The sequence below is a fragment of the Episyrphus balteatus genome, chromosome X (assembly GCF_945859705.1).
Source record: "Episyrphus balteatus chromosome X, idEpiBalt1.1, whole genome shotgun sequence".
In the NCBI taxonomy this organism is placed as follows: domain Eukaryota; kingdom Metazoa; phylum Arthropoda; class Insecta; order Diptera; family Syrphidae; genus Episyrphus; species Episyrphus balteatus.
Window position 1 is genome coordinate 1785947 of NC_079138.1, and position 23176 is coordinate 1809122.

A 23176-nucleotide genomic window follows, 5' to 3' on the forward strand; every position below is an offset into this window, starting at 1 on the left:
AATAAAAAAAAATATTGTTTTTTTTTGGTTTTCTCAAAAAAATTATGCATTTGACTATCATATTCTGACCAAATAAAGAACCTCGGCAATTTTTGAGTTCATGGCATTAATAAGGCAATTATGCGGCAATTTTTGAGCAGTCAAAAAATATCAAAATTTGTCATGCTAAGCTTATACGGATCCATTTCCTCCGAACTTTGCACTGCTTTGTTGAAAATCATGCTCTACACTATATGAGGATATGATATCATGAAGGTGATGTGAATCAATGTTGCAATAGGTATTCCACATATGGAATAGTGAAATTTCATTTATTTATCGTCTTTCATTCTGAGAGTGACACTCAAATTGCCAGGTCGGAAGCTAGCTACGCCACTGTATCTATTAATTTAAATTCTGATATACATATACCACTTCTATTTTTTTTTGTAAAATACAAAGTATGTACCTAATAGAAATTGCTTAATGTTTATGAAATGTAATATTTTTCATTTTTCCAAATAAAGCAGCGGGTACCACACCACCTTATCCATATCCATCCTTCTCTTATAATCGATCATCAATATTAAAAAAGACACGATTATGTGAGATTGACAAATTGATTTTTGCTTAACACACACACAGAAAAAGAAAGATTTATATATATTTCGGATATAATAAAGAGAAGTTTGTTTGTTTTTTTGTGAGAATTAAGAGAAAAAAATATAATCGATCCATCAATTATGTTAGATTGACCAATTAATTTTTGCTAATAGATACACATACACAGAAAAAGAAAGATCTTCGATCAGATTTTCATATATTTCGGATATAATGAAGAGAAGTTTGTTTATCCCAGATTTTTTTTTGTGAGAATTAAGATAAAATATGGTCAGTGATTTATGGTCGCATTATTGACTATCTATTGAATTTGAACTAAATTCCAGAAAGTTAGTAGCAAAAGGACAGTGTGCAAACATAAGTTAATGTGTAGTTTTTATATTTCGACTTTATTTTGAAATTTTAAAATAATGGTTTTTAAGTTTGTTAAAAAAAATACTGGATGACTTTTGAACGCGCTTAATAAATTTGCATTTTTCAATAAAGATTCTAATAAAAGATACAAGGTAGAGCGCATTTTTGTTACACGTACTTTTATACTTTTTTGATCTAACCATTTCCAATAAGTCAATTAAAAAATTATTTTATAGTTTTTAGTGCGTGATAAAAGAGTATTTTTAGTTTTTTTTTAAACTATTTATTTTTTTAATTAAACATTTTTATGAAATTGTCGGTTACATTGTTCTCTTCAATCATATACAAATTTGTACAGTTCTCTTTCAACTGCTGTGAATTCTAGACTATTTTGTTTTATATTACCTAAAGTGATTTTTTGTAACTTTGCTCATGCAAATTAATGTGTGTCTTATTCAAGTTGTTTTATCTTTAGAAGTTTAAAAAATAAAAATAAATGTTTGACATGATCCAGCATCCATGAAAAAGTGACTCCATTTTCTCACGTTCCGCCTTAAATTTTAAGCAGTGTGGCATTAATTGCAATTAAAAATTTAAAGTAAACTATTAGAGATACAAAAATCTTTAAAAGCTTATTTGAAAGGTTACTAATAACCTAGTAAATAGGGGCAAAACGAAATTGCAAAAAAATTACTATTTTCTTAACGCGCTTTCAGAATTTAAGGTAATGGAAGAAAAAAAGCTGCTTTTTTTATGAAAATTTATTGGGTTCAAAAAAGCTCTTTTTGAAGATGTCGTACAGACATGCTTGATATGAATTTTTTTTTAACTGAAACAATAGGCTTTCAGATGGTTTGAAATTTACTATAGATTGTCATATAAAAATATGCATTTTTGGGTAATGAAAGAAAAAAGTTTGATTTTTTTCACTTTTTTCATAAAAAAATTGTTGTTTTTAATTTTTTCTTATACCTTTTGCTCGTTGTAAAAATTTAAATATGGTTTCATTCTTGGTCCATTTTTTTTGTAAGCTCTTTACATAAAAAAATTTGTTATAATGAGAAAAGAATAAGGAAATAAAAAGTAATTTTTTTTATGTTTATCTTGTAAATTATGATTGGATTCAAAAAGTTATTCCGTTTTTCTCCAAACATACACATAAATATGTAAAAGGTTAATGTTAAGCTTAAGTACTTTACTATAAGATTTAATTATCTAATATATCTTTTAACAAGAAAGTTGACAAAAAAATGTTTTTTAAATAATTTTTTTTTTTACAAAAGCACACTTTTTTATTAAAAACTTTTGAGGATAGTACGTCACAGCACGTACAATAACGTTGACATGAACCCTTTCAACATCCAATGAAATCTCTTCTACCAAAGTTTTCTTAAACTTGACTTTATAAAAGATTCAATACCCTTATCAATAAGTTATTGATACTACACTACAGCACTTTCGACATTTTCAAGTAGTTTTTTTTTCAACCCATTAGGGTTGAGTAAAATCAATCCTAATGGTTAATTGTTTTTATTTTTACCTCGGGTTTTTTCATGTGTACTTTTCAACTATGTATCTAGGTACTTCCCAGGCTCTTGAGAACAGCCTAACATCAAATCAAGTTAATCAAGAAGTGACACCTTTCTATCCCTTGGATTTTGATTTTTTGTAATGGGGGAATCACAAGGTTATCCTAAATTATATGGCAGTCCATCTGCTCAGTCATACGTAGCCCCGATTGAGATGCCATCCTCATCAACTGGCGCAGTGCAGTTTCAAGAAGGAACACCTTCCTTCTCATTAGATTTTGTTCCAGAAAGTCGTGCAGCCCAATCGGGCTGCAAATGGAACAACCAAACGGCAGTTCAATGTCAAGAAGTGACACCTTCCTATCCCTTGGATTTTGAAATGGGGGAATCACAAGGTTATTCAAAATCATATGCCAGTCCATCTGATCAGTTATGCACAGCCTCTATTGAGATGCCATACACATCAATTGGTGCAGTGTCGCTTCAAGAAAGAGCACCTTCCTTCCCATATGATTTCGTTCCAGAAAGCCGTGCCAGTTCCATCGTTCAACCATTTGCAGCCCAATTTGAATTACCATCAACATCAAAAGGTAAAAACCATTAAGCAGGTGGCCATGGCACAGAGGAATAGGTAGTTGACTGCAGAGCCGACATCGTGGGTTGAAGCCCAATGGTCGGCTCAGTAGTTTTTCTAAAACCGCCAGCTTAACTGAAGCCACTTGTGCGATAACATGAGACTATTTTAATCTATATCTACACCTCTGTGCCACGTTTTTCTCTGTTATGTCTTGTTCTTCCTCTTCTGTGTCTTTCTGTGTTGTATTAATGTCTTGTGTTGTATCATCCGATTAACTAAGTTTCCCAAGTTGGGTGTTTCTAGTCCGTAGATTTATTAGATTAAAAATGTAATGTTAAAAAGCAGCTGGGTAACAGATCAACTAACGCTGTGTCTAACTTCTTTTCAACTATGTATTTAGGTACTATCCAAGCTCTCGAGAACAGCCAAACAGCAAGTGAAGTTAATCAAGAAGAGACTTTTTCCTATTCCTGTGATTTTGATTTTGATATAGGGGAACCACAAGGTTATTCTAAATTATGTGCCAGTCCATCTGGTCAGTCATGCACAGCCTCGATTGAGATGCCATCCTCATCAATTGGCGCAGAGCCGATTAAAGGAAGACCACTTTCCTTCCCATTGGATTTCGTTCCAGAAAGTTGTGCCAGTGCCATGCTTCAACTATTTATAGCCCAAAAAGAATTACCATCAATATCAAAAGGTAAAAGAGCATCTAGATAATAGACCAACTTACTCTTTGTCTTACTTCTTTCTACTTTTCAACTTCATATGTATCTAGGTACTACTAAAAAAATTATAGAATTTTTAAGTAGTGAAAAAAAAAATTGTTTTCATAATTGGCTAAAGACCGTTTTAAATTGTTTTAAAAAACCAAGTATGCCATTTAATTTCTTTTATAAAAAAAAAAAGAATTTTCTTCTTTCTTCTTCTCCATTATCGACGATAGTCATGATCTCGGATGGGGTTACAACTCTCCCACTCTACTGCTTCACACTACGGCTCCGCATGTGGGGTTCGCCGAAAAAAAAAAAAAAAAAAAAAAAAAAGAATTTTAAGAAAAAAAAATTTCGAAAATCGTTAGAGTTGCTTTTTAAAAAAAATAATTTTTTATATATGTATAAAAATTTTCTAACATTTTTCAAAAAAAAAAGTTGGTATGCCATTTTGAAGAAATAATTTATTTACATATAAAAACGAAATTTCAAAATTTTTCACCAACCTGTTTTCCAAAAATTGATTTTTCAAAAAAAAAAATTTGAAATATTTTTTTAAAAATCCAAAAATGTGTTTTTTTAACATTTTCTAAAATTTTAACATTATCTTTACAAAAATGCTTTTTCATAAAAATTTTCGTTGAAATCGGGTTGATGTTGTACGAGATATTCAGAAACTAAAAAAAAAACTTTTAATAAGGGTACAAAAAATATTCTTTTATTTCAAAAGTTGACTCTTATGTGCATTACTACACAAACAAATTTTGATCAAAATCTTTAGAGCCGTTATTGAAAAAAAAAATAACTTTTCTTTTCCGTTATATGGCAGGTATTTGCCCTTTAGGGAATCACCCAAAACGTCTAACTACCAAGTTTAAAGAAAATCACTTCACTCACAGAATTGCCGGACCCGCTTTTTTGACATCGTAATGTCATGTAAAATTGTTATCTCGAGTTCGATTTTTTTTACGAATCCTAAACTTGCCATATAGTACGAGTACCTATACCGCAATTAAAAATTTAAAATCAATAAAGATAAATATACTTTTGATAAATATGATTTTTCTTCTTAGCTGTTTGTGGCTATTTTGAACATTTATTTATTTAAAAAAGAAGACTACGCTCCATTTGCGAGTTTCTATCTTCTCTATGCCCTTTCCTCTCTCTATCTCTCTCTCTCTCTCTCTATCTCTCTCTCTCCCCCTGTCTTTCTTCTCTGAATGTGTTCAATGGCTTTTATTTGAAAAAAAAAAAACACTTTCAACCTGAGCCGGGAGTTGAACCTAGAATAATTTTGCTTCCTAGCAACATTTCTATTCAATGAGCCGCAGCTGGCATAACGGTCGATATTTGTTTAAATTTTACTTTTATTCTCAAATTTTGTTGAAAATTGAAAATAATATAAAATGTTTAAAATTGTTATTTAAAAAAAAACATTAATTTTTCCAATTGATTTTATCTCGGATTTTTTCTCTGTGTACTTTTCAACTATTTATCTAGGTACAACCCAAGCTCTTGAGAACAGTCAAACAGCAAATCAAGTTAATCAAGAAGTAACACCTTCCAATCCCTTGGATTTTGAAATGGGGGAATCACAAGATTATTCAAAATCATATGCCAGTCCATCTGATCAGTCATACATAGCCCCGATTGAGATGCCATCCTCATCAACTGGCCCAGAGCCGACTCAAGAAACAACACCTTCCTTCCCAGAAATGTATGCCAGTCCCACCGTTCAATCAGGTCCAGTCCAAATGGAATTACAAGGTAAAAAAGCATCTAGGTAATAGATAAGGGTATTTTTATGAATGTCGGAGATCTGCGTTAGTACAATCGTCTTTCTACTTTTTTGCATTAATAAACACACTAATCTTGCTGAAAATTTGCAGGCTTGCTTGAAAAAAAAACATTGAATCAAGACCCATATACATTTTTTCGAAAGTTCTGTAGCGAAATAATGATGTTTTTGAACAGCAGGTACTGCAGTTGGACTTAGTACGATCGCTAATCTGACTTTATGAATATGACTAACGCAGTTTTAAGTTAGGCAGACATTTATGAAAAAACACCCAAACTTACTCTTTGTCTAACTTCTTTCTACTTTTCAACTATGTATCTAGATACTACCCAAGCTCTCGAGAACAACCAAATGGCAAGTCCAGTTGATCAAGAAGTTTTACCTTCCTATCCCTTGGATTTCGTAAACGCTATGAGGGAATCACTAGGATATCCTCCACTATATGCCAGTGCATCTGCTCAGTCATGCACAACCTCGAATGAGATGCCATCCACATCGATTGGTGCATTGCCGTTTCAAGAAACAACACCTTCCTTCCCAGAAATGTGTGCCAGTCCAATCGTTCAACCATTTGGAGCCCAATTTGTATTACCATCAACATCAAAAGGTAAAAAACCATCAAAGTAACAAATAAACTTACTCTTTGTCTAACTTCTTTCTTTCTTCTTTTCAACTATTTATCAAGCTCTCGAGAACACCCAAACAGCAAGTGAAATTAATCAAGAAGTGACACCTTCCTATCCCTTGGATTTTGATTTTGAAATGGGGGAACCACAAGGTTATTCTAAATTATGTGCCAGTCAATCTGATCAGTCAGGCACAGCCTCGATTGAGATGCCATCCTCATCAATTGGTGCAGTACCGTTTCTAGAAGGATCACCTTCCTTCCAATCGGATTTCGTACCAGAAATGTATTCCAGTCCCAATGTTCAGCCACTTGCAGCCCATATTGAATTTCCATCAACATCAAAAGGTAAAAAAGCATCTAGGTAACAGATAAATTCTGTCTAACTTGTTTCTACTTTTCAACTAGGAACTACCCAATCTCTCGAGAATATCCAAAGAGCAACTCAAATTGATCAAGAAGTGTTACCTTCCTATCCCTTGGATTTTGTAAACGCTATGAGGGAAGCACTAGGTTATCCTCCATTATATGGCAGTGCATCTGCTCAGTCATGCACAACCTCGATTGAGATGCCATCCACATCAATTGGTAAAAGAGGCTTCAGCTATTTAATTTACTTCATATCTAACCTACTTTTTTTTAAATCAAGGTATGCCTCAAAACTTCCAAGCTTCCGTGAACAACAGAAACAATTACCCAAATCAACCGGAAAAACCATCATATCCATAATCTATAACTCCTCGATGGTGACCCAAGGACGAATACGGGTTGACTTCTTGAAGGGGTCATGCAGAAAAAAAAATTTCAATTTATATTTTATTTATAGAAGAGAAAATGCATACATAAGCATAAATATATAATATTATAAAAAATATGTCTAATAAATAAACTACACTTGTAGAGTCTAGACAAGAAATGTGTTAATTGAATTTAATTCTAAATTGTTTTACCGAAAAATAATTTGATTTGAAGGTATTTTTTCGCTTTATTCGTAAAATATCTTGAGTAAATGTATTAAAATGTTGAAAACGTACAGTACAATCCACCTGCACATGGTTGGTCACAGTTTCCTTGCTACTAGACTGATATTAATGTTTGAGGTATCAATCAAAATTTTTAAGGTTTCATTGATATCCTGTTTGAATTGCACACATGCTTTTTTTTTTCTTAGAATTTAGTTAAAAATAACCGAGATAAATTTTTAAGATCGAAAAAATATTTTCCAAAAATTCTTTAGAAAAGGAAAAAAAGTATCAAAAGTATTAAATCTGTATTAATGCAATAAATATAGAGAATTTTGTATGGAGCAAATGCAAATAATTCGGGGCAAGCTGAAATTTTGTAGCTCACCTTTAGTTCTAAAATTATAACGGAATTACTTCTTTCACCTCAAAAATCACAAAAAATAATTTTTTTCATTCAGTGCAAATATTGTTGCTTTTGCACTGTGGTTCGTTTTGCTATCCTACCCTTGGTCTAAAAATAAAGAAGCACTTAAAAAAAAAAAAAAAAATAGTACGTATACACCACAGTGACCTTTTTTTAAGAAAATCCACTCGTGTACCATGGTTAATTGATAAAAAGTGTAAAGGGGACAATTTTTAGACTGAAAAAACCACATTTTGATTTTTAATATGTTGGTAATTTGAAAAAAATTTTTTTTTTTTGTCATAACATCATTATATGAACTAAGGCCGAGCTTACGAAAAAAACTGATATAATATTTTGGAACTACCATGGTTAGTTGAGAAAGGTTATTTTTAAAAAAAGTTTGAATAGATTTGTACTAAGCATTTAGCTTTTCTACGTGGTCATATGGCAAACCCAAAAAATCAATCAATTTTACAATTGGAAAAACATTTGTATATAATCAACATAAGCTTCTTAACAGGAATGTTTTATGAACTACATTCAATCAAGTAAAAATTCTAAGTCAAATAAATAACATTTGAGTCGTAGTGCCCACATCAGTTTATTTACTTTTTCTAAATTATAAATTTTTAAAAAGTTCACTCTGGTGTATGCGTACTTTTTTTTGGTGAATAAAAAATAATTTTGAAAATAAGAATAGGATAGGAAAAATAAAAGTTGGGCTATTCTGGGCTTTCCTTGGGCAAACAAACCACAGTTTTAAAGTGACGAGTTCACAGGAGAAAAAAATCATTTTTGGGCGATGACAAAGAGTGTTTTTATTGCTATTTGAAAAGTCACTCCTAAAATTAGTTTGTAATTTGTTTTGTAGAATTGTTTAAATATATTAAACATTCTGCAAAAATTCCATGCTGTGTGCATCTTATGAGCTTAATAAAGTTCAAACATAAATTAATAGGTATGTAATATTTTTATTTATTTATTTCAATATTGCTTGGAACTGCAAGCAATTAGCGTTAAGTACACTTAGAAAAATTAATCGAATTTAAATTATAAAACAAAAATTAGTAAGGAATACATAGTTATTATTTTTTTGTCAGTCTCATATGAAGTACATTCAAATTTATCGCTAATATAATTTAAAAAAAATGATGCAAAAATTTAGAATTTAAAATTAAATAAAACAATAATGCACAGCCTTGACAAAAATTATTATTTTTTTTTGTTGTTTAATGAGTCTTTGGTCTGAGTACCCTTATGATCAACACCATTATCAGAAATAGAAAAGCCAAAAGACCATAATATTGCCATTGAAATGCTTTACATTCGCAATAACTGATCCTTTGACTTGAACGTGATGGTGGACGTCGAAGTGGAACTTCTTCTTCTTCTTCAATTTCCACAATTCTTGTTAGATTATTCTGTTGTTGATGCACAGGTCCCATTGCCATTGCTTCATCATAAGTTGGAAGGCGTTCATCATTCAAATCAAATACAATCTGAGAACTGCTAATGGGAACCGAAGAAGTGCAGTCATCGACAAACATAATACGAGTTGTTGTCCGATGAGTAAAAGGTAAAGAAGTTTGTTCGTTCTTCCAAAATGGCATCGTTTAAGGATTTTGCTGCTAATAAACAATTTTAATGAAATAAAATATAAGCTCTGCTTTCAATACCACACCTTTTATATTTTGAAGTCAGGCAAATAATTAAACAGCAACCAATACAAATATCCTTGGTTAGAAATATCTAAGTACTCCCTTAATTTTGATGATCTCCGCTTCTGTAGGAATATTATATAGTCTTTGATAATAGACGCTTGGACACATACAGAAATTAGAGACCACACCCTGCAAAATTATTTCTTTTTTAAGTATTTGTTGCTGACCGAAAAGAATAAAAAAGAGCGTTATTAATTTTTAAATGAAGAGTATTTTCTATTTAATAGATGAATCTAAGAGAACATAAAATTGAAGGAGACGTTTTTTTACTTCATGATATTATTTTTGTGGGGGAAAAAAACCACACACATTTCGAGAAATGAGCAAAAATTATATAGATATGAACCATGTATTGTACATTTTGAAATTACATTTTTTTAGTTGTATTTCTAATACCAACTTAATAAAGGAGTAAAACAAATAAGCCCTCTTTTCATTTACTTCATTCTCTTCGCTTTAAACAAGATCGGGGTAAATGTAAACATCACAATTTCACAATATCTAAAGTTTATAGTGGGATTGACGTTAACTCTGAAATGTTTGGTTTATAGACATAGACAAGTTAATTGGAATTTCATGTTTATATTATTTGCGTGTATTCGAACCCAAAACTGAGCTTAAAAATTATAGGCATTTGTATAAGTGTAAACACACATATAAACAGGTTCATAACTTCTGGCTATTTGTTATATAAAACGAAATGTGTATAAGGTTTTTCCCAAAAAAATCTCTCACTGAATATAGTTTTAACTTTTAAACAGAAAATACTCTTTACTCAATCTAAAAATTAATAGCGCTCTTTCCTCTTTCGGTACGAAAAATATACTTTGAAAAATGTATTAATAATTTTGCAAGGCGTGGTCCAAGCGTCCATTATCAGAGTATTATATTCCTACAGAAGCGGAGATCATCAATAGAAAAGGAGAACTTAGATATTTCTACCCAAGGATATCGGTTGCTCTTTAATAATTTGCCTGACTTCAAAATATAAAAGGTGTGGTATTAAATACATTGTTCATATTTTATTTCATTCAAATTTTTTTATCACAGCAAAATATTATAGGTGTAACGATGGCATTTAAGAAGACAAAACAAACTACTTTACCTTTAACGTTTGTCAACGAGTGCACTTCTTCAGTTCCCAGGAGCAGTTCCCATATTGTATTTGACTTGAATGAAGAACCGCTTCCAATTCCAAGTTATGATGAAGCAATGGCAATGGTATCTGTAAATCAACAACATAAAAAACTAACAAGCATTGTGGAAATTGAACAGGAAGAGGAAGTTGCATTTCAACGTTCACCATCACGTTGCGAATGTAAAGCATTTCATTGGTATTTTTATAGTCTTATGGCTTTTCTATTCCTGGCAATGGCGTTGATCATAAGGGAACTCTTACCAAAGAGTCATTAAGTCTCAAAAAATAATAAATTTTTGTCAAAAATTTGTTTCAATTGCATTTTGGTGGATTAAAATTGAATTTTAAATCTTTGGACCTTTGACTTTTATTAAGCTCAAGAGTTTCAAACAGCATGAAATTTCTGCAGAATATTTTGTATATCCAAACAATTATTCTACAAAACATATAATAGAGATAGATGAATGGAGGAGTGACTTTTTAAATGTCAATAACAACACTTTTGGCCGTTTCCCAAAAAATAAAAAATAAACCAAAATCGATTTTTCATCCGAGTTATACAGTCTTAACCCTCTGTAGGCACACCTCTTTTTTGTTACGTGATAGGCACACGGGTGCGAATTTGGTTTATACTTTTTCATGTCGCTGGAACTTTTTTCGGTCAAATCTTAAAAATGCAAAAAAAAACACACATCTTTGGATTAAAAAATTTTTTTAATTTGTACTTGGTCTATGGTTTTGTCATGATGACTTTTATGTTCATCTAAGAATCTGCTTGGTACCGATGATTTATTCGTTATTTCAAAGTTTGGTTCGAGTACTAATTGAAATTAGTAATTCTAACAAAACTACGTTTTTGGTGTTCCTCAAAAACTACGGGTAGTGGAATTCATGTTGCATTTCCAATTTTTTAAATCATAAAAAGGGTTCTGCCCTTAGCCCTACATCGGTAATGGTTAAACAAATTCTGTTTAAAGGTGGAAATAAAAGAAAAAACTTAATTTTTTTTTTGTTGGACCTAAATAAATATTAACATTTTGATTGGTTAACTAATATAAAGGAACTTTGGTCTACAGGTGCAAGTACGTGGGTGAACATTCATGCATATATCAATTTTTTTGAAAACCGGTTGAAGATTTTTTTCCAAATTTTGTTTTTTTAGTGTTGATTAATATTTTCTTTAAAATGAAATTTTTGTTTTTTTGAAAAATAGTCTTTGGCGCATCAAAATATCAAAATATTCAGAGATGATATATATTTTTTGTATCACAATTAGAACTGATCCAAGAAGTTAAGTTATCGGCAGATATGATTAAAAAAAAAAAAAACAATTGTATACTTATTCCTAACGATCTATCCTCATTACAAAATAAACCAAAATTAAAAAAAAAGTATTTGTTTATTCAATGAAATCCAAAAAAAAAAATACAAAAGTTTTTTTAGAAGTTCAAATTAGATCTTATAATGAAGGCCAATTGAATTATTATTAATACCAACAACAAAATGAGAGTCACAAAATAATGTACAGTGAGGCACTTGGAACCCAAGTATACTGGCAATTGAGTTGGAACTGTTGGTGCAAATAGTGGTACTATATTCATTGATTGCGGTAAATCGGCAACATCAAATTGGGTTAATCTTGGATACTCCTGATTATCACGATCGCCGCTGCCTCCGCCAGTAACAAGATCAACATGAGCAATAACTTCATTTAAAGCTGTCACAGTTTCATCCCTTTCCATGACCATTGCAGATTCATATGTCGGTGGTGGCGATTCCGATGGTTGTTCTGCGTTAGGTGTTTCAAGCTCCTCAATGGTGATTGCAGCATCACCTTCATGGCCAACAATATTGGTTTCGATAGCGGCATTAATATGTCCAAAAAGACAGTCATTGTAACCCGGTGTAGCTGCTTCGCAGTTTCTCATCTGAAATGCCCAGTCGAAAAATGACGACATTTTCACAAATTCTAATCAGCGCGCGATCTAAATAAATAAATTTGAAAACAAAAAAACATCAAACTTTTAAAAGTCAAATTACTCACTTGACTTTAGAGTACTTTACAAATATTTTGAATCAAATGTAAAATAAACATAAACACGATCCACTCAGATGGGTCTTCCGATACGAACTGAAACTTATTGATGGATACAAAAAAGTTGGTTCTCTTGCCGGACTCACTTGTGGATTTAAATGGTTTTTGAATCTTTCATCCAAAATGTGTAATAATGTGTCTGTATATTGATTGGCCATTCCAAGAATTTTTCAAATAAGTATTCTATTACCAATTTTATTAAAATATGAATCACAGAGCAAATAAAGAGTGTGCTTTTATTTTTATAATTCGATTTAATTTTTAATAAGGTTAAGAATTGTGATTTTTGTACTAGGTACTTAACTAAATGATCTAAAACAAATAAAGGAATTTTTGATATAATTCTTGAAATTGAACTTAAGCGTTAAATTTATGACAAAGGGACCATTTTTACTCGCAAGGTATATTCGTACAGAAAAAAAGGTAGATAAAAAAAAAAAAACATTTATATCGTTCAAATATAAATACAATTTTGAAAAACATAATTCAAGGATTAATTTTTTTTTTTGAAAAATCAAATTTTCGAAAACGAAACAATACATTTTTTTGAAATTTTAGTTTAAGGTGTAAATTAGTCATCGCTACAAAATGTCATGCTAATTGTATTTAAAATTTCTTTTTTTTAATTTGTATAGCGGTGGATTAACGTTTTTCGTTTGAATTTTTGAATTTTTTTTTTTATTTTAAATTGTTCAGTAAATAAGTACACTGTGGTGTATGCGTAACTTTTTTTTTAATAACTCCTAAATGGAAGGTGGAAAAACAAAGATTTTCAATTTTTATCAATTTCTTGAGGTGGAAAAACGATGACCGTTTGAATTTTTGAAAAAAAAAATTAATAATTTTTGGGGATTTAGAAAAAAAGAGAGTTGCTATAAAAAAAATCGATTTTTGAATCTCTCCTAAATGGTGAACAAATAATGATTTTTTCAAGTTTATGTCTATATCTTGAAAAGCAAGCCAAGTTTGAAAATTTGGAATTCATTATTTTAGACCAAAACTAACGGTACTTGTTACATACTAAATGTAGTGAAGTTGAAATTTCTCAAAAACGGCTCCAACGATTTTGTTAAAAAAAATTCAAATGTAAGTTTTAAGACAAGGTCTATCTTTTAATAAAAAAAACTTTTTTTGAAAATCATTAACGGTAATTGCCATAGAACCCTAATTCGATTTCAACGAAACTTAAAAAAAAAGCATTCATGTATCGTATATGTATCGTATATTTACCTTTGTACGTCCTACAAATTTTAGCAGCTTTTACTCTAAGAGCAAGTTCTTGCGACCCATTAACGTATTTTTTTGTGATTCACTTTATCTTATCCAATTGATTATTTGTTGTATCTAAAATAATATTTAAAATTCAAGTAAACATTATGGCTCTTAAGCCATAATGTTTACATACAAAATGTCAAATTGAAACTTGAGATATTAAGAATATCTAGGGATATGTATATATAAATATGTATCTACACACTTGCATTTAGAATTAAGACCCCAGTATGCGGACTCACTTGCTATTGTTTACTCTAACTTAGTAGTGGCGGAGTAACAGCTAAAAAGTTTTCTTATTTTACTATGGAAAACAAAGAGAATATCGATCCACAATCTCCGTAAGGAACAATAACTTATTTTAAAATTAATTTTTGTATGATTTAAAAAATTAAAAATTTTATTTAATTTTTAAACTTCACTAGAAGACTAGCTACAGTAACTCCACAGCCTTCACCTCATGAACATATCGCGTATGTCTCTTGTTATTTAATTATTTTTGAATTTTATTTTCGAACTAAATTTTTATCTTCATTTCCAGAGATTTTAATGAACCTATTGATCACTTTTTTGTAAACGTACTTGATTTAAGCGTGTAAGCATTTGAATGTTTTAAAATTTATTATCTTAAAATGAAGTTTCGATCTAAAATAGTTGGTTTAGATTTAAGGGTCATTGATAAAGTGTTTCAATCAATACTGCCCATAATCTCGTAAAGGAACCAACTACAAATTTTTTTTGCATATTTGGACTTAGGGCTTTGTCTCTGATCTATTCTCATTTACTTTTTTAGCCTTTGTCTTGAAATGTCAGAAAATTACAACTATAACTCAGAAGTATGAAAAATTTAGTTAGGGCCTTTACGAGATTATGGGCAGAATACTGATCGACACGTTGAACGCCTATGATCGACCGATGACGCACAGTGGGGCAATTTTTAAAAAGTAGTTGCAAAAATTATTTTTCACGTGTGCTAATTCAAAAACTAATTTATTTACTGGGTTAAGGAACATTGAAATTCTTGAAAATCTTTTCATTTTGCAACGAAAAATGAAAATCTGGCCCACTGTGCCCCATTGATTTCCACTGTTCTTAGTCAAGCAGTTTAGAATCAAATTAATTATTTTAATAGAAATAATAACGAAAAATAATATTGAATTATATTTATTGGAAATATAAACAAAGCAATTCTTTTGTGAAAATACCTGCTTTTAATTAAATGATGCACTTCAACTATATACCTATTATTTGCAGACCTGAGAACGAAAGATATATATTAGAAAGTCCAGAACCAGATTTTATACGGATAACGCAAAAGTAAATTAAACATGTTTAAATAATTTCTTCTTATTTTGATCTTAATATATTCTAGTAGCCAAATTTCTGATACAACATCATCAGGAAGAGAATCCCCGGAAATTAGCGCACAAAATTCACCTCATATTGATCTATTGGATTTATTTGCATTAGAGTGTAATGTATTCATATTTGCAAATAAAAAAAAAATTAACAAAAAGAAAATTAAAAATGAACAACACATAAGTCTAAAATGGCTCCGGAATATGCGATAAATTTTTCCAAACAAATTTATACGATTGCTCCTAAATTCTGAAATTACAAATAAAGAAATATATTCAATATCATGCGTTTTCTTTTATAAGAAGGATCTGTGGTGCTGATGAGGGCTTTATGGGATAAATATCATCTATAAACCTTATATTCCATGCCATTACTGTTGAAAACATGCCATTTATTAAAATACACAATTAAACAAGTTTTAAAAAAAAATTGACCACCCTAATGTAAGGTAAAATTGAAAAGTTCAATTTTTGAATTTTTTTTTCAATAATATAAGCGCTTTAAAACATCGCTACTGCGAATTTGGATGACTTTTACAAGTTAAGATCGATCTTGAAACTTCATGACATGTAAAAGTTAGACAAATGAGTTTTCTCAGTTTTCTCACATAACCCATAACTACCTAAGGGTAATTTCTTAAAACACACACTTCCATACTCTGAAACAAACTTGCATACTCTTATAAAAAAAAATAATGAAACGAAGAAAGAAACATAATTGTATAATTAAGATAATAAGATCAAATATGGCGCAAACTGAAATTTATACTCAAAATATAGATGATACAGATACAAAAATTAGATGTTTCCCATGCTTAGTTTTATTACTCAATTTTTATTTTAACCAAAAAAGACAACAAAATAAAAGAAATAAACAAACGCCAATAAAAGCTCGAAGTTTATTGTTTACATTATTTAGAGTTGATTTTTTTCCCTATTTCATCGGAAGCATTCAAATAAACATATTTAAAGTAAACATAAACAAGGTGTCTTAAATTTTACCACTTCCAGTAAGACCGATCGATCCCTAACTGATCATAGAATTCTCAAACAGTTAGCATTCGATCGTTTTCTCGAGTACAACTATAAAAATAATTTCAAATACCTAGAAAAAATTAAGAATAATTAAAAAAAAAAAAAATGTGGAAAGCTTTAGCTATCGAAACTAATAGGTTTTCATTACCAAAGGTTCGCATTTTTAAAGTTCCAAGCTCAACCGCCAATGAAAAGTTGAAATCTGAAAATAAGAAGAAGGAACCCAAACGTTTCGTTTTTTCTTCGGTTTTAATGCGTTCATCTCCAGAAAGGGTATGTGAACTTATAACAATTAATTTTTTATGTTTTTTTCGATAGTAAGCACTTTGTGTAGATACTTTAAAACCTATGCGCCAAGCTCTATGGACCATAGGTATGTATATATCAGAACTTGAAGAATACCGATCTTATTGGTATGGAATGATGTATGCGATGCATTATGATGATGATGCTTTGGAATTCTAGGAATTTTTTTACAAGCTCATTTAATTCTTGGGCAGAAATTTGTCAGAAGCTTTATGCGCGTATTAAATAAAAAAAATAGATATAATTGAATTGTAGTTGAACTAATGAATGTAACATTTATTAATTTTTTTTTTTTTTTGAAAAATATTGAAATTGACTTGAGTACATTTTTTTATATAGATAATTGAGTAATAAATTTATTGTTATGCCTGCCATGAGTCATACCATATAAAAATGTTCAAAAGGAGAAATAACACGGTGTTACAAAAATGAGGTTTCAAAATATACGCGGGCGGAGACCTATCAGGTTTTGTAGAGCTAATCGCACTGATTACGAAACGGTATTTGAAAATCCCCTAACACCCCCAAAATCTGAAGTTACGGGCAAAAAACGGTTTTATGGTCCTTCACCCATTGAAAAAATTCTAGCTTCGACAATTTTTTACCCATTTTCGATTTTTTTACAGTTTCTGATAGAAGATAAATATACCTTTACAACAATGTATAAAACATGTAACTCGGTTAAACCACTTAGAATTTATAAGCTGTCAAAGTTCAAAAATTCCATTTTTTTCGTCATTTGCCCAACTTCGGCATCAATTTAAAGTATATGTTTTCAAAACAACATGCTATTTAAAAAATATATTCATAAACAATATCTATTTCCCAATCAATCGAGGTATTTTTTATGAAAATCACTAAAAAATTGGCTGAGAAAAAAAATCTTTTCGATTTCAACCCAGATACAGAAATTCGAACTTTTAGGTATAGAACAAAAATGTTGTTTCGGCACGTAGTAGGATAACCTGGGCGCCAGGATTTGATAACGGGTTTTTGTAGAGAAGCTCAATACAAACATTTTTTTTCTTTGGAAGGGGGGTCTATCTCCCCCCGTTTAGGTGGGAGGGGCAGTTTTCTAAAAAAAAATTACCAAAATAAAAAAAAATTATTAAAAAACAATGGCAACATTTACAGTAATAAATGATACCATTTCCGAAAGGAAAAATTGTACATTTGATTCTAATTTTTAAATCAATATAATATAACCAATAGTTTTTGAAATAATCGATTTCAAAGTTAAAAATAGGCGAAAAAAAAATTTTAAAAACTCATTTAATACTATTTTTGTCCAGACTGTGAATTTTAATAAAAAAAAATTTAACACACAAAACTGCCTCAATTGATTCCTTATCGAACAGTGAAAACTATATGTTTCTATGTCTTCTAGTTTTCGAGAAAATTGAAAAATAAAAACAAATAAAAACAAAAAATATTTTGAAAAAAGAAAAATCTGATAAAATAATTTTTCAATTTTCTCAAAAACTAGAAGACATTAAAACATATAGTTTTCTCAGCCAATTTTGGAGTGATTTTCATAAAAAATACCTCGATTGATTGGGAAATAGATATTGTTTATGAATATATTTTTTAAATAGCATGTTGTTTTGAAAACATATACTTTAAATTGATGCCGAAGTTGGGCAAATGACGAAAAAAATGGAATTTTTGAACTTCGACAGCTTATAAATTCTAAGTGGTTTAACCGAGTTACATGTTTTATACATTGTTAAAAAGGTATATTTATCTTCTATCAGAAACTGTAAAAAAATCGAAAATGGGTAAAAAATTGTCGAAGCTAGAATTTTTTCAATGGGTGAAGGTCCAAAAAACCGTTTTTTGCCCGTAACTTCAGATTTTGGGGGTTTTAGGGGATTTTCAAATACCGTTTCGTATTCAGTGCGACTAGCTCTACAAAACCTGATAGGTCTATTTTGAGTGTTACACCGTGTAATCGTTCATAGAGAAAAATAACTATTTTAATAATTAAAACCGGGATAACTATTTTAAATAGTCGTTATTGACTATTTCAATAGTCACAAACAAAATTTTAAAATATTTCAAAAATTTTGTTTTGAGAAATCAATTTTTTGAAAACATATCGATGAATTTTATCAAAATTTTGTTTTGATGTGTTGTATAATATTTTCTTGAAAATGGCATACCAACTTTTTTTTAAATATTAGAATATTGCTATACATAAAAAATAATAATTTTTTTTTTTTTCAAAAACGGCTCTAATGATTTTCGAAATTTTTTCTCCTAAAAATTCCTTTTTATGCAAGAACTCAAATGGCATACATTTTCCTTAATTTTGTTCAATAAAAAGCTTTAACATTAGAGTTTACTTTTATCATAAGAGCAAGTACGTGTATTTTATTTTTTTTACCAACTATTTTTTTTTCTAATTTGGCATTGCTGATTTCAAATCTGCCCTCAGATTTCTTCTAGCAGCTTTAGTTTGGGTGATTCAGGTGCCTCTGTAAGCTCAAAAAAATGATTCATAGAAATTTTTTGAGTTCAGAACAAGCATGTCTTGACTAAACCTCTGGTCCTAGAAAGATGGTTTATACCTTTTTAAAACGGTGTTTAATAGATAGACAAGAAGCTCATTAAGCATTTTTACTTTATCTTAAAAAAACTACCTCTCAAGTTAACATATACCTACATTTTTTTATCAAAAAATTAGTTTTTGACGAATTTAATTTGAAAAAAGTTGCCGACAAAATTTTTGATTTTTGAAAAGTTTGGGTTGCCGCACTTTTGTAATCTTTGTTAAAAATATAACTTACATTTGAACAAGTTTCTATTTACTGATATTAAACCAGAAATTTTAAGCTTTTGAAATTTTAAATTTTATTCCAAAAGGTTTTAGGTGTAAATAAAACTAACAAAAAACTAAATTTTTCAGTGTTCTTTTGTTTTAATCTCGCATTGTTATCTCTTTTTTTTTTATATATATCAAAACAGGCTCGATTAAAACTTCCTGGACAAACCCGAATAAGTAATCTAAATGCAAACGTCACATCAAAAAAACTTCGTTCCAAATGGTTCTTTTTATCAACAGCCCATCGACGTATATTCCTTAGAAAAGGTTTAAACTATTTTGGTTCCTCTAATCGGGATACTATTCAAATTTTTGAAAATCGTCTATCAGAACGTGAAATGGCAATTTATGTTCCAGAAGATGATAATGATGAATCTTGTCTTGTCGTTGAAAACAAAGGAAATTGCATTCATAAAGGGAATCGAATGAATTTTTACAAAAAAAAAGCATTATTTAGCGGTGATGATATGGCTATTAAAACACATGATAACAGGAAGCTTATATATTTTGTATTTTTTAAAAACTGAACCAATAAATGATATTTAAACAATAGCTTGAGAACTTTAATACGATTTATTTATTTTTTTTTACAAGAGGATTTTTAACCAAACCAACGTTAAAAACCTTATCGTCTCCAGGGATAGGGATTACGATGCCTTTCATCTTTTGCAGTTCAGTCTGGTCCTGCTACTTTGAAAGCCTTAAAGCTGTTCAAAACAAAAAGTAGTTATACATTTGAAAAGTACTAGGGAAGGATTTTTCGCAAAGTGTTTCACCATGAGTGTTATAAGGAAGCTAAAAGCTTTAATGGATTACGTTTACATAGTTCAGGGAATTTACGTTATTTTTAACGCCTCAAAGAAGTCCTTTTAAGGGCCAGTTATAACTATCATTGAAATCAATCCAGGACAATTTTTGAATGGATATTTGACTGTGTTGCCTTTTGATTAGAAATTATCGATTAAAAATCACACAAAGAATGAATCAACGAAAACCACGTGGATTTTACTATTTACATAAGAGACTCACCATTGTCAAAGCTTTGTCCTGATCTTCTAATTTAGTTCAAATTTTGATCGTTTGTATTCAGAAACAATCATTTCCAGTGCAGTAATATAAAGGCCCTACTAACAATTTTGCTTCTGTAATGCTTTACAGAAGCAACAATTGCATCTGTAAAGCTTTATGTAACAAAAATTATAATCTTTGAACAACAACAACATCTTGAAGGTGCTACCACCAAGTGTTTTATGGCTAGAGTTACAGTACTGTTTCACGGATGCCAATCCGATCATCAGACTCCTTTTATTCCATTTTGTGTGTGGTGCTTGGTCTAGTAATTTTTTCATTTGATTTGAAAAACTTCTTCCGTCACACTTGAGTATTGAACCTAGACCAAGCGAGTTCAGAAGCCAGTACACTACGCACTGCGCTACCTCACCCACGTGATTAGCCTCACCCAATTGCAGGTTTTCTTAGTTTATCAACATGCAAATGAATAGACTTAGCATTTTTACTAGCTCCTTCAAGTATGATTGTTGTTGTTCGGCTCTTTCATGTTTTTCTCCATAGTCTTAAGCATAGCAACAATTCGTTTGCATATACGAAAGTAGGAACCACTTGGTGGTAGCACCTTCAAGATGTTGTTGTTGTTCAAAGATTATAATGGAATTGACGGAACAAAAAGCAGTCACTGCAAAGTATGGAAACATACGAAAAAATTGTAAATATAACAAAAATTGTTTGTCGGGCGGGCGAAGGTTCGGGATGGTCGTGGCTCAGATAGGCCGATGCTCCCGACTAACAAATTTGCTTTACAGGTGGTAATTTAGCTCCTGTAAAGCTTTATATAAGGGATAATGTTTGTTGGACTAATCAGTATATAGCTGTTTCCATTCTAGAGGTGATGTTGTAGTATCTTTAGCGCTGAAATTAAAGAGTAAGAAAAAAGGGTAAAATTTAAATTCAATTTTAAAAAACAACTCAATCATTTTTTTTTTATTATTATTTGAAACATCAAGTTAAGCATTTGTACAAAAAAAGTTTAGATTACAATTTTCCATGACATTATGATGATAGAGAATGTCAAAAAAGCGGGTATCGTCGTCTGTCTGTCAGTCTGTCAATTTGCCTGTCTGTAAACGAAGCTGCAACCTAAACGGATGGACCGACTAATGTCAAACTTGGTATGTAGCGTTATTTTGACGACTCTCCAGCGGGGTTTTTGGAATTAAATTTTTTGGACCAAAAATAACGGTACTCTTCATATACCGATTAGTTAAGTTAAAATTTCTCGAAAACGGCTGCAACGATTTTGTTTAAAAAATTCAAATGTAAGCTTTAATGCTTACGTTCGGGACACGTTCATGACACTTTCGGGATACATTCGGAGCACATTCGAGACAAATCTGCCAAAATATCAACATTGAACAGAATTTGTATCTACGCATCAAGAAATAAAGTTATAAATTCAAATTCAAATACATTTCTCCGGGAGTTTTCATTCAGAATATTGCTGGGTGTTTTTTTTTTCATAAATATTATGCTTCGTTTTAAATGATTGCAAAGAGGTCGGTGTAGCACATTTGATTAAACAAACTAAGACGAAGATATATGTCTTGTGTACTCAAAAGAAACAAATATTTACGTAGATAGAACCATCTCTACTTCTTTGTGATTTGCTACTTCGGATATTGAAAATGGTTCTGTTTTTGCCTTAGGCCCGAAAATACATTCATTAAATAAACATTAAACACACGGTACAGTGTTCAGTTTTATTATCATTAGTTTGTTTCAACACAGCTAGCCAATAAGAGTGCTCGAAAAATTAAATAATTAATATACCTGAATTTTGAAAAAACCTATGCCCCACCCCTATACAGTATCCAAAATAGTCTACCAAATCACCGTCAATGGGTTTAAAACAGAAAGTCAGGTAAACAAAATATCTTTTCCTTATGACAAAGATTTAAAATATCTGCATAAATAAATAAGTAACGTCAAAGATACGGTATACATTTTTTTTACCTGCTAGACTTTATTGGCTTTGGTAACATTACAGGTAGGATTTTTTCCGAATTGATTCATAGGCGCTCTTAGTAAATTTACTCCCAAATTCTTGACCCAATAAAGAATTCCAAATGGAATCCAGTGGTAATCAGCCCTATTGTGAGTTTCACGTGGATTTTTTCCCGCCCGGAATATTTTTGTTCGCCCGAAATTTAAAAAGCTATCATGACTTTCATCCGAAGGGAATTTACATTTTCAGCTAAACTAGTTTCTTGTTCCGCACCAAAATATTTGGTGAGAGAAGAGCTGTCGAATATCTAACAAAATAATTGAAAAAAAGTTGAAAATACAAGAAAATGTCCGAACGTTAACAACGTTTCGCCCAGAACTCACAATGGGGGAAAAGTGAAGTTATTTTTCCGGGTGGAATCTTGTTCACGTGAAACTCACAATAAGGTTAATCGGATGGTATTTTGATAATGTGAACACCCATCCCGACAAACAATTTTGGTTCTATAAAGCTTTACAGATGCAATTGTTGCTTCTGTACAGCATTATAGAAGCAAAATTGTTAGTAGGGATCCGAATGCCTATCCGGTTTGACGGATGATTTTGAAATTTATTTTGGTGTACGGACGGACATATAAAGCCAGAACCACCCTACAAACAATTTTGCTTGTCTAAAGCTCTACAGAAGCAGCGTTAGCACCTGTAAAGCTTTATAGAAGCAAAATTTTTAGTCGGGCATAATTGGCGGATGGAGTCGGAAGCTACTGTTAATTGTTGTTGTTTTTTTTGTATTTTCGATAAGTTTTCATCCGTCGAGTGCGCTCGCAACCGCACTCGACGGA

At 30.7% G+C, this 23176-nt stretch overlaps 3 protein-coding genes and 2 long non-coding RNA genes across 7 annotated transcripts; 4 read left to right on the plus strand and 1 right to left on the minus strand.

Annotated features, from left to right (window-relative positions):
- Positions 1-912: 912 nt before the first annotated feature.
- On the plus strand, positions 913-7086 carry LOC129920668 (uncharacterized). The gene is made up of 8 exons (XM_056002124.1): positions 913-1106; positions 2535-3073; positions 3461-3760; positions 5274-5540; positions 5894-6178; positions 6257-6544; positions 6605-6784; positions 6846-7086. The coding sequence occupies exons 2-8, from the start codon at positions 2626-2628 to the stop codon at positions 6923-6925; spliced, it is 1848 nt and encodes a 615-aa protein (XP_055858099.1). The 5' UTR covers positions 913-1106; positions 2535-2625; the 3' UTR covers positions 6926-7086.
- A 1586-nt stretch (positions 7087-8672) lies between these two features.
- Positions 8673-9386, minus strand: LOC129920480 (uncharacterized). 2 transcript variants are annotated; one of them, XM_056001704.1, is made up of 2 exons: positions 9249-9386; positions 8673-9192 (listed from the first exon to the last, which is right to left on the minus strand). In XM_056001704.1, exon 2 carries the CDS (start codon positions 9175-9177, stop codon positions 8797-8799), a length of 381 nt encoding a protein of 126 aa, XP_055857679.1. In that variant the 5' UTR covers positions 9178-9192; positions 9249-9386; the 3' UTR covers positions 8673-8796. The 2 variants fall into 2 exon arrangements, with proteins under 2 accessions (XP_055857679.1, XP_055857680.1); XM_056001705.1 differs by having other exon boundaries at positions 8673-9195.
- A 688-nt stretch (positions 9387-10074) lies between these two features.
- LOC129920477 (uncharacterized) lies at positions 10075-10783 on the plus strand. Its single transcript, XR_008773254.1, has 2 exons — positions 10075-10282; positions 10339-10783. It is a non-coding gene; the product is annotated as an uncharacterized LOC129920477 (long non-coding RNA).
- A 3551-nt stretch (positions 10784-14334) lies between these two features.
- On the plus strand, positions 14335-15378 carry LOC129920520 (uncharacterized). Its single transcript, XR_008773263.1, has 3 exons — positions 14335-14388; positions 15048-15110; positions 15166-15378. It is a non-coding gene; the product is annotated as an uncharacterized LOC129920520 (long non-coding RNA).
- An 888-nt stretch (positions 15379-16266) lies between these two features.
- LOC129920699 (uncharacterized) lies at positions 16267-19858 on the plus strand. 2 transcript variants are annotated; one of them, XM_056002227.1, is made up of 3 exons: positions 16267-16459; positions 19460-19493; positions 19557-19858. In XM_056002227.1, the coding sequence occupies exons 1-3, from the start codon at positions 16292-16294 to the stop codon at positions 19841-19843; spliced, it is 489 nt and encodes a 162-aa protein (XP_055858202.1). In that variant the 5' UTR covers positions 16267-16291; the 3' UTR covers positions 19844-19858. The 2 variants fall into 2 exon arrangements, with proteins under 2 accessions (XP_055858202.1, XP_055858201.1); XM_056002226.1 differs by having other exon boundaries at positions 19460-19858.
- Positions 19859-23176: the final 3318 nt, after the last annotated feature.